General features: G+C 42.6%; 1 protein-coding gene across 1 annotated transcript in view; it reads left to right on the top strand.

Moving 5' to 3' along the window:
- The window catches only part of Pole (DNA polymerase epsilon, catalytic subunit), a 52,867-nt gene that overhangs the window by 7,338 nt on the left and 31,757 nt on the right, over positions 1-13,772 (top strand). The window contains exons 7-24 of the mRNA XM_048447477.3: positions 524-665; positions 988-1,068; positions 1,648-1,755; positions 2,074-2,184; positions 2,426-2,511; positions 2,706-2,825; positions 4,771-4,903; positions 5,099-5,212; positions 5,515-5,727; positions 6,019-6,126; positions 6,485-6,613; positions 6,701-6,803; positions 6,891-7,037; positions 7,394-7,539; positions 8,517-8,665; positions 10,971-11,063; positions 11,255-11,399; positions 13,483-13,640. Of these exons, the coding sequence (XP_048303434.3) occupies positions 524-665; positions 988-1,068; positions 1,648-1,755; positions 2,074-2,184; positions 2,426-2,511; positions 2,706-2,825; positions 4,771-4,903; positions 5,099-5,212; positions 5,515-5,727; positions 6,019-6,126; positions 6,485-6,613; positions 6,701-6,803; positions 6,891-7,037; positions 7,394-7,539; positions 8,517-8,665; positions 10,971-11,063; positions 11,255-11,399; positions 13,483-13,640 (2,286 nt within the window). The remainder of the gene's footprint in view (positions 1-523; positions 666-987; positions 1,069-1,647; positions 1,756-2,073; positions 2,185-2,425; positions 2,512-2,705; positions 2,826-4,770; positions 4,904-5,098; positions 5,213-5,514; positions 5,728-6,018; positions 6,127-6,484; positions 6,614-6,700; positions 6,804-6,890; positions 7,038-7,393; positions 7,540-8,516; positions 8,666-10,970; positions 11,064-11,254; positions 11,400-13,482; positions 13,641-13,772) is intronic.

Below are 13,772 nucleotides of genomic sequence, written 5' to 3'. Positions count from 1 at the left end.
AATAGTTGACATTATCTAGTCATTTCGCCTTACACCAAGCTGGATGCTTTATAATATTAATACTTAACTCCTATAGGATAATCAAATTACTGTCAGCCTCATTTTCTTAATGAAGAATGGGGTGTTTTGCAAGGGTGGGCTACATCTGTTAATACTGCAGTTGTCCACAGTCTCTGAGGTGCAACTCTGCTCCCTTCAGCTTTGCATGGAGCAACCTGCTAGTAGAGATGATGTGTTGGAAATATCCACACTGGGGGCCGGGAGGAGGTCCTCATGACTGTAGTGCAAAATCTAACGTACATCATGTAAAATGTACACATTTCCAATTACCTTAATTTTCTTTTTCTCTGACCTGTTGCTCAGGTTGGGTGATAATCCAAGGCCATTTCTTGAAAAACTGCCCTGGTCTTTACATCCTCCCCATTTGCCTTTGTGTTTACTCATTTTGGATTCTGAAGTTTTCACTCCCCCAGTACCCAGTAGATCATAATTGAGTTAGTAGTTTTCTTTGCTTACTCTCCAGTTTTCTGCAAGGAGGCAATGTAATTACTGATGAAGAGGAAACCTCTAAGAAGATAACTGACCAATTGGACAACATAGTGGACATGAGGGAGTATGATGTTCCCTACCACATTCGCCTTTCCATTGACCTCAAAATCCATGTGGTAAGGTGAAGGTAGCTGTTGCTTGAGTTAAATTCGGGGTGGGGGAGGGGGAGGCCTATGGATAAATCGGCAAAGAGATTGATTTTTCTGGTACCAGCAAAATGGCTTGGTAGGTAAAGGCACTTGTTGCCCTGAGTTTGATACCCCAGGACCCACATGTTGGAGGAGAAAACCAACAGCTGCAAGTTGTTTGCTGACTTCCACACATGCATAATACACACACATTCACACTCTAAGTAAATTAATTAAAATTTTTTGTTAAATAAATAGATGTTTCTAGATGGAGAACTCTTTAGTTAATGTATGCTTCATTATTATGCAGGCTCATTGGTACAATGTCAAATTTCGAGGAAATGCTTTTCCCGTGGAAATTGCCCGACGAGATGATCTTGTTGAACGACCTGTAAGTTGTTGCCTCCTCTCAGTCCTAAAATCTATTCCTTCTTTAAATACTTTTTGAAAATAATTGGAGGTAGTTCTTTATTGTCGTTATTCTCTAAACCTAAACGTATATATTTGAACTTGTGTTAACCATAAGCATCAATATTTGAACTAGACTGGATTTGAACCCTTGAGCTTTCATTTTAGGTACTTGATAGCCAAGTAACTGAGAGTAGGTTCATAAGTAGAAGATATTATTTCAGGTATCACTTTTTGTCATCAGGAAAATCTTTGTCTTCAATTTTTTTGTTTCCAAGATGAAAATATCAACTCCAGCAGTCACTTGCTAGTGCTGTCCTAAAGTTCAAATGAGACAGTGCATTTTAAGTAGCTTTGAAACTAAAGTGGTCTGATCAGTAGCTTTATTTCTTATATGTTTTCATTTTCATATCTTCAATAAATGTCATCATGGGATTTTGTTATTGTTTTGAGATCTGTGTGGTTATTTTATTTGTGGTGCTAATAATTGAGCCCAGGGCGAAATGTGTGTGTCCAAAGGATGTATCCAAACCTGAATTCATGTTATATTTTGTCCTTCTAGGACCCTGTGGTTTTGGCATTTGACATTGAGACAACCAAACTGCCTCTCAAATTTCCTGATGCTGAGACAGACCAGATTATGATGATTTCCTATATGATTGATGGCCAGGTGAACAGACTCTTCTTTGGAAACTTAAAATGCTTTGATGGGGATTTTGTTATTGTAATTAAAACAGGTGTCACTGTGTAACTTAGCTTGGCCTCATACACTTAGTGGTCCTTCTATGCTTAGTGGTCCTCCTACCTCAGCCATCTGAATGCTTAGATACTACTAAGCATTAGGCAGGTACTATTATGCCCAGATCACCTTTATGTTTTTGTGGAGTTCTTTGAAATTAGTTTCTTGAGAAGCTTGTGGGTGGGTTGAGAGTCTGTGTCTCAACTTTTCAGTGGTTGACTTGCATTGTCTGCTCATAAACTTTACCAGGGCTACCTCATCACTAACAGGGAGATTGTTTCAGAAGATATTGAAGATTTCGAGTTCACCCCCAAGCCAGAATATGAAGGGCCCTTTTGTGTGTTCAATGAACCCGATGAGGTAAAGAAGCTTCCTATAGAAACTTCCTGGTGTTTGGTATAAAGTGAGATGGGGGAAACCCATTTTTGAGCTCAGGTGCTTGTTGCTCAGTGAGCTTCCTCTTCCATGGCCAAGGCTAGAGTGGTTCCTTAGCATATGGGCTGATGTGAAACTGCTGCTTCTGGGTATTTGGAGAGGTATTTGCAATTTGCTGAAAGCAGAGGAAAGGGTCCCACTAACTTATGTGGTTTGTTGAGCTCAGGTCCATCTGATCCAGAGATGGTTTGAGCATGTCCAGGAGACCAAACCTACCATTATGGTCACCTACAATGGGGATTTTTTTGACTGGTGAGTTCTGCTTCCTGCTGTGGGTTATTGTGTTAGGGAGAGAGAGGTGGGAGAGGAGCAGGTCTGCCTGGTGGTATCAGTTGTTTTGTTATTTTTACAGAGAAGTGTCTCCTGGGAGCGATCTTTCTGCATTCAAGGAGGAACAAAGGAAGAATTGAAAACTCATTTATCCCATTGCTTGTCTCTTTCGTCAGGCCATTTGTGGAGGCTAGGGCAGCAACCCATGGACTGAGCATGTACCAGGAGATAGGCTTCCAGAAGGATAGCCATGGGGAATATAAGGCATCACAATGCATCCACATGGACTGCCTCAGGTATGTATACACCACATAGTAAGGGCTCATCACTATGATCCCATGAGTGATATATAAAGGTTTCTTGCACAGGCTGGAGCTGTTAAGAGAGAAGATTGGCCTCTAAGAAGGTTTGGGTCATAGGGATTTGCTGTTTGCTTGTTGCTAGTCTTCCATTTAGTCAATGAGTGTGTCAAACAATAGTCTGCAGGGTAGAAAAACTGGGCTAAAAAGAAACATAGATAGAGCAAGATTCTGGTACTTACATAGATGAGGTCAGAGTGAAGCCCCAGGCTGGTCAGGGTATATGGTTTCAAGATGAGTTCAGTATGCTTCATGCTGACTGAAAGCAAGTAAGTATCACAGGCATTAAAGTCATGATGTTTGGAGCATGCAGATAGGAAGACAGATGTGAATACACAAATACAGAGAACTAGCTGGAGAGAATGGCATCTGAACTGGGCAAAGAAATGAATTCAATCAGCCACCACAGGTGTTTGAAGTCTGCTGCTGTTTGTTTATCTAATATTTCAGCATTTGGGTTAGAGGGAAGCCAAGAGATTGGGACTGATTTATAGGGTAACAAGTGGTAACTTGACCAAAAGCAATGGGTAAAAAGAGACCTACACTCAGGTTTGCTAGTATGGGCTGGGACTTTAGGGATGAATGGTCTCTGCTCAGTTGATTTGGAATGGGAAAGAGTAATTTTGAGGTAAAGAGAGGATTCTGTTGCATCATGTTGGTGTGGAGCCTTTGTGCATTTGGAGGAGCCCGAGACTAGATGGTGTCACCTAGAACCATAACATTGTACAAGAGGATTATTTCACAGCATTTCCCCTTTTTGTTTCATTAAGAAGGAAGATTTTAATTTAAACATAGTTTACACATATAAGCATAATTATACACAACAAAAACAGTTATCAAGTAAGAATATATTATAGTTACAGAATCTAGTCTATTTGTACTTGGCAAATTTGGGGGAAGTGTTCTATTATTTATTTTATCTTTGTGACTCTAAAGTTTTACATGGCTGTTTGAGACTTTCATCCTAAATTAGGGTCTCATGGAAAGTCCTAATAGATGGTGAACTATCAACTTTAGAAGTGTAATGAGAGAAGGCCTGAGAATCTATAGAGGAGGAGGCCATGGAGAATTTAGAGAAGAAGCAGACAGCTGCTAGTACAGAAGTTATGAGAGATAGAGATTTAGATATGATCACTGGGTAGTATAATCCCTAGCGAAGGTATTAGTTGTGTAGAGACAGGTTCCATGTTGAGGAACTACCTTCTAGGGTGTGTGTGTGTGTACGTATAAAGGCCAGAGGTCAATATCAGGTATCTTTCTCCATTGCTCTCTACTTAATGTTTTGAGATATAGGGGCTGGCAGTGAACCTGAAACTTGCTCCTTTGGCTAGACTGGCTCAACACTAAGTCCCTGGGATCCATTTGTCTCTACTCCTTTGGCACTGGAGTTACAGCCGCAAAGCACCATGCCTAGCTTTTACAAGGATACTGGGATTCTGAACTCAGGGTCTTATGCTTGTATGGCAAGCACTTTACCCACAGAGCCATCTTCCAATCCCTAGAAGGTGTTTTCTAAAGAAGATGCTCTTGAGAGAGCTCATACTGAAAGGACAATGTAAGAAGAAAAAAAAAATGACCAGGTAGTTTATGAAATAAGGTTTGAGAGGCAGAGAGGTCTGGGAATTCTTGCTATATTGCCTTATCATTTCTCCATAACAAGAAGCTGAATTCTTTGCTGAAAGTGGTGGGTGAGGCAAGTGTTATAAAAGATTCTTTGACATCTGCATGTATTTTGTGGATACATCTGAGATTCAAGTGAAAGTTTTATGAGAGAATGTGCATTTGTTTCTTGAATGTCTCCAAACCCTACTTCTTTATGTGTTGTGTCTGGTTTTGCCAGCCATTGTGTTACCATCATCTCTAGAATTTGTCCTTTTGCCAGGTGGGTGAAGAGGGACAGCTATCTTCCTGTGGGCAGTCATAATCTCAAGGCAGCTGCCAAAGCCAAACTTGGCTATGATCCTGTAGAGCTGGACCCTGAGGACATGTGTCGTATGGCCACTGAGCAGCCTCAGGCACGTAAGCTCATTTGCTCTTTTATGCATCCCTGAAGTCATAGACACTCTGGCTGGAGAGGTTATCTGAGATGTGGGTTATCTGCCTGACCCACTCCTGCTTAGCCTTGCCTCTTCCCTGAACTTTGTTTTCTATATTTCATGAATTTTCTTGGACCCTTAGTTCTTAATGTTCCTGTTCTCTGTTTCTCCCAGACTCTGGCCACTTACTCAGTGTCAGATGCTGTTGCCACTTACTACCTGTACATGAAGTATGTTCATCCCTTCATATTTGCCCTGTGCACCATTATTCCCATGGAACCTGATGAGGTTAGTGTCACCTATGGTCTTCCAATCATCCTCAGACCTACATGAACTGATCCTCAGAGGTGGGCTGGTCCTAGAGACTGATAGTGAGCTCCTGTGTGTGACTTCACTGGCATCTTTCTAGAGTCTAGGGGCCCCAGTGTGAGAATAGCAACAGAAAATGGCGGCTGCTGCTACTAGCTTCAAACCTTTCCTCTCACATGGCAGTCAAGGTTACATGCCTTTCTGGTGCTCATGGACTTTGCCTAGGAGTCAGGGCTTTTGGAAGAGATTTGGGGTAGTTGGATGCAGCTTTTTCCCTGCAGGTGCTGCGGAAAGGCTCTGGAACACTGTGTGAAGCCTTGTTGATGGTGCAAGCTTTCCACGCCAACATTATCTTCCCCAATAAGCAAGAGCAGGAGTTCAACAAACTTACAGATGATGGCCATGTGCTGGATGCTGAGACCTACGTGGGAGGTCATGTGGAGGCACTAGAGTCCGGTGTCTTCCGAAGTGATATCCCATGCCGATTTAGGATGGTATGCCTCCTTCCTGGGTCTTGAGTTCTGCTTTTTTCCATTCTTGTACTGTTATGAAACCCAAGAAGCCATGGCCTGAAACAATCTTTATCTAAATCTCTTCTATAGGCCACTTCTGTTAGGGCTGTTTTCTGTGGCTCAGTACCACTCCCATCCCTTCTTACAAAAGATGAGTCTCCATTCAGGGCTTCCTACAACACATTGCAGGACATTCTCTGGCACATCCTGACATGTATCACACTGGAGGCAGATTTAAAGATCTATCTGACCTGTGCCCTTTCCTGTCTTTAGAATCCTGCAGCCTTTGATTTCCTGCTGCAACGAGTTGAGAAAACTATGCGCCATGCCATTGAAGAAGAAGAGAAGGTGCCTATGGAGCAAGTCACCAACTTTCAAGAGGTAGCCATCTAGGAGGCATTGAATTGACCTATAATTGGATCTGTTCCTTTTTTACATGCGTAAGGCACCTCAGGCTCCTGATGTGGTTTTGCATACTGCTTCTGGGACCTGCTGCCCTTCTATCTTCGTTATCTTTTATTGTACTTGTTCTCTTTTATTGTTTTGTTTTTCATTTTTGTTTTGTTTTGTTTTTCAACACAAGGTTTCTCTTTGGTGTAATCCTGGCTATGCTGAACTCACTCTGTAGACCACCAGGCTAGCCTCCAAACTTACAGATCTGCCTACCTTTGCCTCCCAAGTGCTAGGATTAAAGGTGTGTGCCACCACCGACATTTCTTCATTTTTCTCATTTCTATAGGTGTGTGATCAGATTAAGACCAAGCTCACCTCCCTAAAAGATGTTCCTAACAGAATTGAATGCCCTCTTATCTACCATCTAGATGTGGGAGCCATGTATCCTAACATAATCCTTACTAACCGCCTGCAGGTGAGACCCCAACTTCTGACATCATAATCATCTCTCTTTGCAGGTGATTATTTGCAGATGTTTTCTGACCCTCCCCTCCTTTTATAGCCTTCTGCCATAGTGGATGAGGCCACCTGTGCTGCCTGTGACTTCAATAAGCCTGGAGCAAATTGTCAGAGGAAGATGGCCTGGCAATGGAGGGGAGAATTCAGTGAGTGTCAGGCCCGAAAGGGTGCTCAGCAGGGCAGGACAGACCTGTATTCTGATCTTGGAATCTGTCCATCGTTTTCCTATACAGTGCCAGCAAGTCGCAGTGAATATCATCGAATCCAGCATCAGCTGGAATCAGAGAAGTTTCCTCCTTTGTTGCCAGAGGGGCCAGCACGGGCCTTTCACGAGCTCTCGCGTGAGGAACAAGCTAAATATGAGAAGCGGAGGCTGGCAGGTGAGCACCTGGCAAAGCCACAGCTTGGCAAACAGTGGCTCCTTTAATCAGAGATATGGGCGTACTTTAGCTCCAAGGCAGTAGGATTTTAGATTAAATTGTGTTCTTTCTGTGGGTGTTCCATTCTTTATTTCTCTTTTACAAATGTTCAGGAAGTAACTTTTGTCACGGTCTTGGTATCTAGTTGTCAGTACTCGGGGGCTGTTCTCTTACAATGATAATTAGCAGTGTGTCTGGGTTTTTGTTCATTTGTGTTACCTTAGGAAAGTGAGCTCCTTAGCATCCCTGTGTCCCAGCTTGCTCTTTTGTTATCTGAAAGGTCTCAGCTACCTCTCCAACACTCTGAACTATCTTAGATTATTGCCGGAAGGCCTATAAGAAGATCCATATGACCAAGGTAGAAGAACGTCTGACAACCATCTGCCAGCGGGAAAACTCATTTTATGTGGACACAGTTCGAGCCTTCCGAGACAGGCGTTATGAGTTCAAAGGGCTGCACAAGGTAGGTCAAAATAGACCAGTTTCTGAAGTGAGAGGGTTTTAACATCTTGGTCTACAGCTGTAGTATGTCGGGAGCTTGTAAACTGTTACATGCATTTGGAAAATAAATTTATAATTGTCTCTAAATGTAAAGAATTGATGGCCAGAAAGGGCAGAGATTGCCATGACCTAAATAAACCCTTGGAACCATGCTAATCAATTGTTTCAGAAGTGATTATGTAAAGCCACACCTGCAAAAAACACTGACTGAACTAATACTCCTATGAGTTGACTTCTTTTCCAGCACAACAGATAAGTAGTTCTTACAAACTCTAAGGCCACCACATACACTGGATTTAACCCTCTGATTTAGAGGAATAAGAGGAATGATACCCCCCCACACACACACACGCCCCTTTGGTTTTTCAAGATAAGGTTTCTCTGTGTAGCCCTAGTTGTCCTGTAACTCACTCTGTAGACCAGGCTAGCCTTGAACTCACAGATCCCCCCATGAAATTAAAGGCATGTGCTACCACTGGCTTTGCTTCTAGATTGTGATGACAGTCTTGATGGAAAGCATGGTAGACTAGGACAGGTGGCACATGGAATAATGGAAATATGCTAAGGTATTAACAGGTGGCCAATCTAAAGAGGGAATGGTCTTTGTCATTTCAAAAGTTGTTCTTTTGGTTTTTGTTTTAGTTTTTTTTTTTCATTTTTTTAATGTGTTTGAATGTTTTGCTTGCTTGTATGTATTTATACCTGATGCCCATGGAGATCAGAAGAGGGCTTCAGATCCCCTAGAACTGTAGCTACAGATGGTTATAAGCTACCATGTGGGTGCTGGGAAACAAACTTGGGTTCTCTACAAGACCCACTGGGCCATCTCTCCAGCTCCAGATTTGAAAAGTTTTAATACAGAAAATTTAGTCTTTTTGATTTTTGTAGACTGAAATTGGAGAAACTGTAAGAATCTTAGGCTCCCCAATTTACTTCCAGGTATGGAAGAAGAAGCTCTCAGCAGCTGTAGAGGTGGGTGATGCATCAGAGGTGAAGCGCTGCAAGAACATGGAGATCCTTTATGATTCACTGCAGCTGGCTCACAAGTGCATTCTGAACTCCTTCTACGGCTATGTCATGCGCAAAGGGTATGGGCCGCATGCAGAAAATGAACAGGGAGGGAATGAACAAGATGTGATTGATGGCCAAAAAACAAAAAGTTGGGGATTGTTAGAGTCAGCCTTCCAGTGGATACCCACACCGAATTCAGGCGCGCGCCTTCCCGAACTCGGGCCCACGAGAATGGACGACTGTCCTGAGGGTTAAAAGAGACACATGCAAAAAAGAGACCTTAGCTCAGTTACCAAGAGTAAATGGCCACTTTATTAAACTCAAGTCGGGTATTTATACCAGTGGGCAACCAGGATCAAAAAGGCAAGGCCTCCTCCCAACAAAGCAGGAAGGAGAATAAAGGCCCCAGTAAAGGAAAACTCCTCCCACCCAGAGGGGGCTGGGGAAACTGGCCTCTGTGGGAGTTTTTCCCCAGGCAGGTGGTCGAGGGTACAAGGCAATGTCAGACAGGTTAGATGGGCCTTGGCGCCTGAGTTTCTTTGAGGCAGGTTGAGAAATTACCATTTTAAAGTAAAATAGATCCCTCAGGCTAATGTACCAGGCTGTAGCAGAACCAAGGACGGAACTAGCAGGAAGCTTAGCTGGTTAGCGTAAACATTATTTGCATCCAGTATTTTGGTCTCAAGGATCAGGGAGGACAGGGTCCCACAGGGGATGTCTTCAGATATTGACGAAGCCAGCAGATGAATGTGTATTAATGGGAATGTTCTTCCAGCTCACAAAATGTTGGTGATACAGACTTAATTAGGATTGGGTCCTTGGGAGTAAGGTTCACATTGGTTCAAGGGTCTGGGTGTTGACTTACTACTGGATACCTTGATTTAATTATAGTGGGCTGAAGATAAGATTGGTTCCTTTTGACATTTTTGTGTCATTGTATCATCACTGGAGTGGAAAGGGCTTTTAGGTAGTTATTTAATAGCATCAGATTATTTAAGGGGTTGGCAGAAGAATGACCAATGAAGGGCATAGAATTTGACTGATGGGCTGAAGTCTCGCAGCCAAAGTAGAGACTATTCTAGGAAAAGAGAATAGGACATGGTTTGGGTGGTATGGCCAGTAGGGCCTGGACTCTATTCCTTGGACAAAGTAAGTTGGGGTTTGTGGGGAAACAAATCAGGTTCAGGAACAGAAGAAAAGAGTGCTGTTAACTTGTAGCTCTGTAGAAAAGGAAAGAGAACTGACTGGAGTTGATTTAAGTTGTATCTGATTGTGTTTGTATGTTGGGGTTTTTTAAAATGTATTTGTGTGGGCATGCACATACTATAGTGTTCATGTAAAAGTCAGAGGACGGCCTTGGAGAGTCAGTTCTCTTTCTACCATGTAGGTGCACCGTTTCAAACTTAGTTCATCAACCTTGGTAACAAGTGCATCTACCCACTTATCCATTCTTCCAGCCCTGTTTGTCTTTGGAGGTTTTGCAGGGAAGGGAGCAGTCAAGACAGGGTTTCTCTGTGTAGCCCTGGCTGTCCTAGAACTAACTCTGTAGACCAGGCTGGCCTGGAATTCACAGAGATCCACTTAGCTCTTCCTCCTGTATAATGGAATTAAGGGCATGTGCCACCACTGCCCAGCTTATTTGTTGTTGTTTGGGGTTTTTTTTTTTCAAACAACATTTTCAGTAAATAACATTTTTAATAGTTTATTTATTCTTGTTTTATGTGCATTTGCATTAGTGTTTTGCTTGCATGTATGTCTGTTTGAAAGTGTCAGATCCCCTGGAAATGGAGTCACAGACAGCTGTGAACTGCCATGTGGGCATTGGCAACTGAACCCAGGTCCTCTGGAAGAGCAGCCAGTGCTCTTAACTACTGAGCCATCTCTCCAGCTCCCTATTTGTTGGTTATTAATGTGAGTAGATGTGCTAAAAGCTGTTGGGTCAGAATGGAGAGAGAACAGGGAAGAGGTCTAAGCCTGGAGAATGAGGTTGTAGGTAGAGTGAATTGGCAGGAGACTGAGGACAGCTGTCCAGATAGAGTTTCTAAGAGGCAAGTAGGTGAGGGTAGGATTTGGGAAGAGCTGTGACAAGAATGAAAAGAACATGAGAGTGGGATTGAGAGTCCTACTGACTTTGAAATTGTGAACTGATATGTGACGGCATGTTAACCCTTCTAGAACTTTCCTGAGCCACACTGGTCACCCTAAACTAGGGATAGAAGTACCCTCAAAACAAAACCAAATTCCACCTTAGTTCTGTCCTGCTTCAAATATGTTTGGCTACTTCCATCATCTCTTCTGGGGATCCCTTCCCTCTTCTGATTTCCCGTGGCAGGAGCCTCCCATCAGTTTTGTTCACCATAGACTTTCGGCTGTTCTTTCCAGGGCTCGCTGGTACTCCATGGAGATGGCTGGTATCGTCTGCTTCACAGGAGCCAACATCATCACCCAGGCAAGAGAGCTGATTGAGCAGATTGGGTGAGTGTGGCCTAGGGTTAGCTGCAGGACTTGTACCAGAGTGGGAGGGGCAGTAATAGGAAATCATAAAGGCTGGGAAGATAGAACTGGGTTTGATAATATATTTGAGATATTCAACACCTGACTTCTAAGGACGTGGGGCCATGACCCTATATCCATAAAGTTCCTTTATTTCACTCCTTTCTTTGAAGGAGGCCCTTAGAATTGGACACAGATGGAATATGGTGTGTCCTGCCCAATAGCTTTCCTGAAAATTTTGTCATCAAGACAACCAATGTGAAGAAATCCAAACTGACTATCTCCTATCCTGGTGCCATGTTGAACATTATGGTCAAGGTGAGTGGGTCTGCAGCAAGAAAACACATACCATTCTGACTTCTGGCCTATTCCCAGTGTGGGTGTTTGGAAAGATGGCAACTGGTGATGTCTTTGGCCCCATACAAAAAGTAACCATCTGTAATGCTCTTTTTCCTCAGCTATCACAGTCAGACTGTTAGATTCAGGTTGCAAAGAAAGTTTCTTTCACTTTCACAGAACCATACTATTGTTCTTTCTTTAATTTTTTAAAACAATTTTAAACTTAAACAAAAATCTCAAAGATAGCACCAAAGAAGAGTGGGGATATGGCTCAGTAAAGTGCTTCTCACACATCATGGTGCTGGGATCCTTAGCACCATTGTAAAAGCTGAGCATGTCAGCACAAACTTAGTCCCCATGCTGACTTGGAGACGCAAAGAGAGATGAATGAATGCCTGGAGCTCATTGGGCAGCAAGCCTAACCAAATTGATCGGCTCCAGGTTTAATGGAAGACCCTATCTTAAAAAGCAAAGTGGGGTGAGCTGGGCAGTGGTGGTGCATTCCTTTAATGCTGCTAGTACTTGGGAGGCAGAACCCTCTGAGTTCTAGGACAGCCTGGTCTACAGGACAGCCAGGGCTACACAAAGAAACCCTATTCCAAAAACCAAATAAACAGATAAAGTGGGGAACAATTGAGGCAGACATTCGGTGTCAGCCTGGCCTAAACATACAAACATATACCACACACAAATAGTGCAGAGAACTTTTTTATGTCTTTCTGTCGGCTTCCCTTAATATTTACATCTGCCAAAAGTATGCAGTCATCAAAATGAAGAAATGTATGTTGGTATACCCTTAACTAAATTACATATTACTTGGAGGTAATATGTTTCCAGGTGCTCACACAGTTTCCTCTTTAACCTGGACAGTGCCTTGGTCTTTACTGGTCTGGAATCTTATTTTCTACTGTCAATTTGGAGTTCTCAGTATAAGGCTGTTATTTGAGTTTTCTTGAAAGAATATCACGGGGGTGATGCCTGATCATCACTTTCTCATCTTTGAGGACATTGGCTCCAATACCAGGTTGTCCTCGTCAGCCTGATGATGAGGTCTCTCCCCCTACCCCCATTCACATGCTGTTCTTTGGTTAGTAATCACACCCAAGGATCACTGACTTCCCTGAAGGAATGAACATCAAAGGTCATCTGGGCATATGTTAGCACCATCACAGTAATTAACAAGTCTCATAAAGGCATGTTTTGTTTTGGGTTTTTTTTAAATTTATTTAACTTTTATGTGCATTGGTGTGTAGGTGTTGGAGTTACAGACAGTTGTGAACTGCTATGTGGGTGCTGGGAATTGAACATGGGTCCTCTGGAAGAGCAGCCAGTGCTCTTAACCTTACTGAGCCATCTCTGTAGACCTGATGAAGGCATGTTTTGAACTGGTCCTTAGACTTTGTAATTCCTGACTTTTGCAGGTATCAGTTGTGTCACCTGTACTGCTGTCAATTTCCTGTGCTACTATTTCTTCATGGAAGTTTGCTTTTTATCCCATTCCTTCTGCTTGATAACTAGAATTCTATAATGGATAGTTGTTACTGCTTGTTCAATGATTGACAGTAATGTGGGTTCGTGGGCATCTTTTATACTTAGATGATAATCTAGTGTCTTTTCTTACTCAGTTTGTTTCTAACTGGCCATAAGGATACACAGTTTTATTTTTTGGATCTTATGTTTGGAGCATTTATTTAATTGGTACTATAAGATACTCCAGCCCTGTATTTTCCTGTCTTAGCCTTGGAGTCAATCATTTCTTCAGGGATCCTCTCTCCCTCACTTAAACATTGGCAACTCTTGATATGTTTTTGTGCTATCTTTTTGCCTTTCCCTGAAGGTCATGTATATATGAAAACATAGAATATTCAACCTAGACCTTGTAAATTACGCTTGGAATGTAGCGTGTTGCTGTGTATGTCAAAACCTTCTGCTTTTTTGATACCAGTTATGTCCATTGTGTGGTAGAGCTTGTTTGCTGACCCACCTACTCCCTGAGGAGAGGAGGTGTTTCCTGGGTTGAACCCTTAGAGGTAAGGTTGCCTTTCTTATTATTGGTTCTTAGGAAGGCTTCACCAACCACCAGTACCAGGAACTAACAGAGCCTTCCTCACTCACTTATGTCACCCGCTCTGAGAACAGCATCTTTTTTGAAGTTGATGGACCATACCTTGCTATGATACTTCCAGCCTCTAAGGAAGAAGGCAAGAAACTGAAGAAGAGGTACGAATCTCAGAGCCTCATATTTTAGAAAGAAAATACAGTAGATGTACAAGACTTAAGAACTTAGGAGAGAAAATGGACCAGGAGCCAAAATGAGAACAAACTGGGTGGGTTTTTGTTTGTTTGTTGTTT

This window comes from Myodes glareolus, chromosome 2, assembly GCF_982192425.1.
Source record: "Myodes glareolus chromosome 2, mMyoGla1.1, whole genome shotgun sequence".
Taxonomy (NCBI): Eukaryota; Metazoa; Chordata; class Mammalia; order Rodentia; family Cricetidae; genus Myodes; species Myodes glareolus.
Note: the sequence above shows the minus strand (reverse complement) of the source record. Positions and strands in the feature narration are given on the sequence as shown.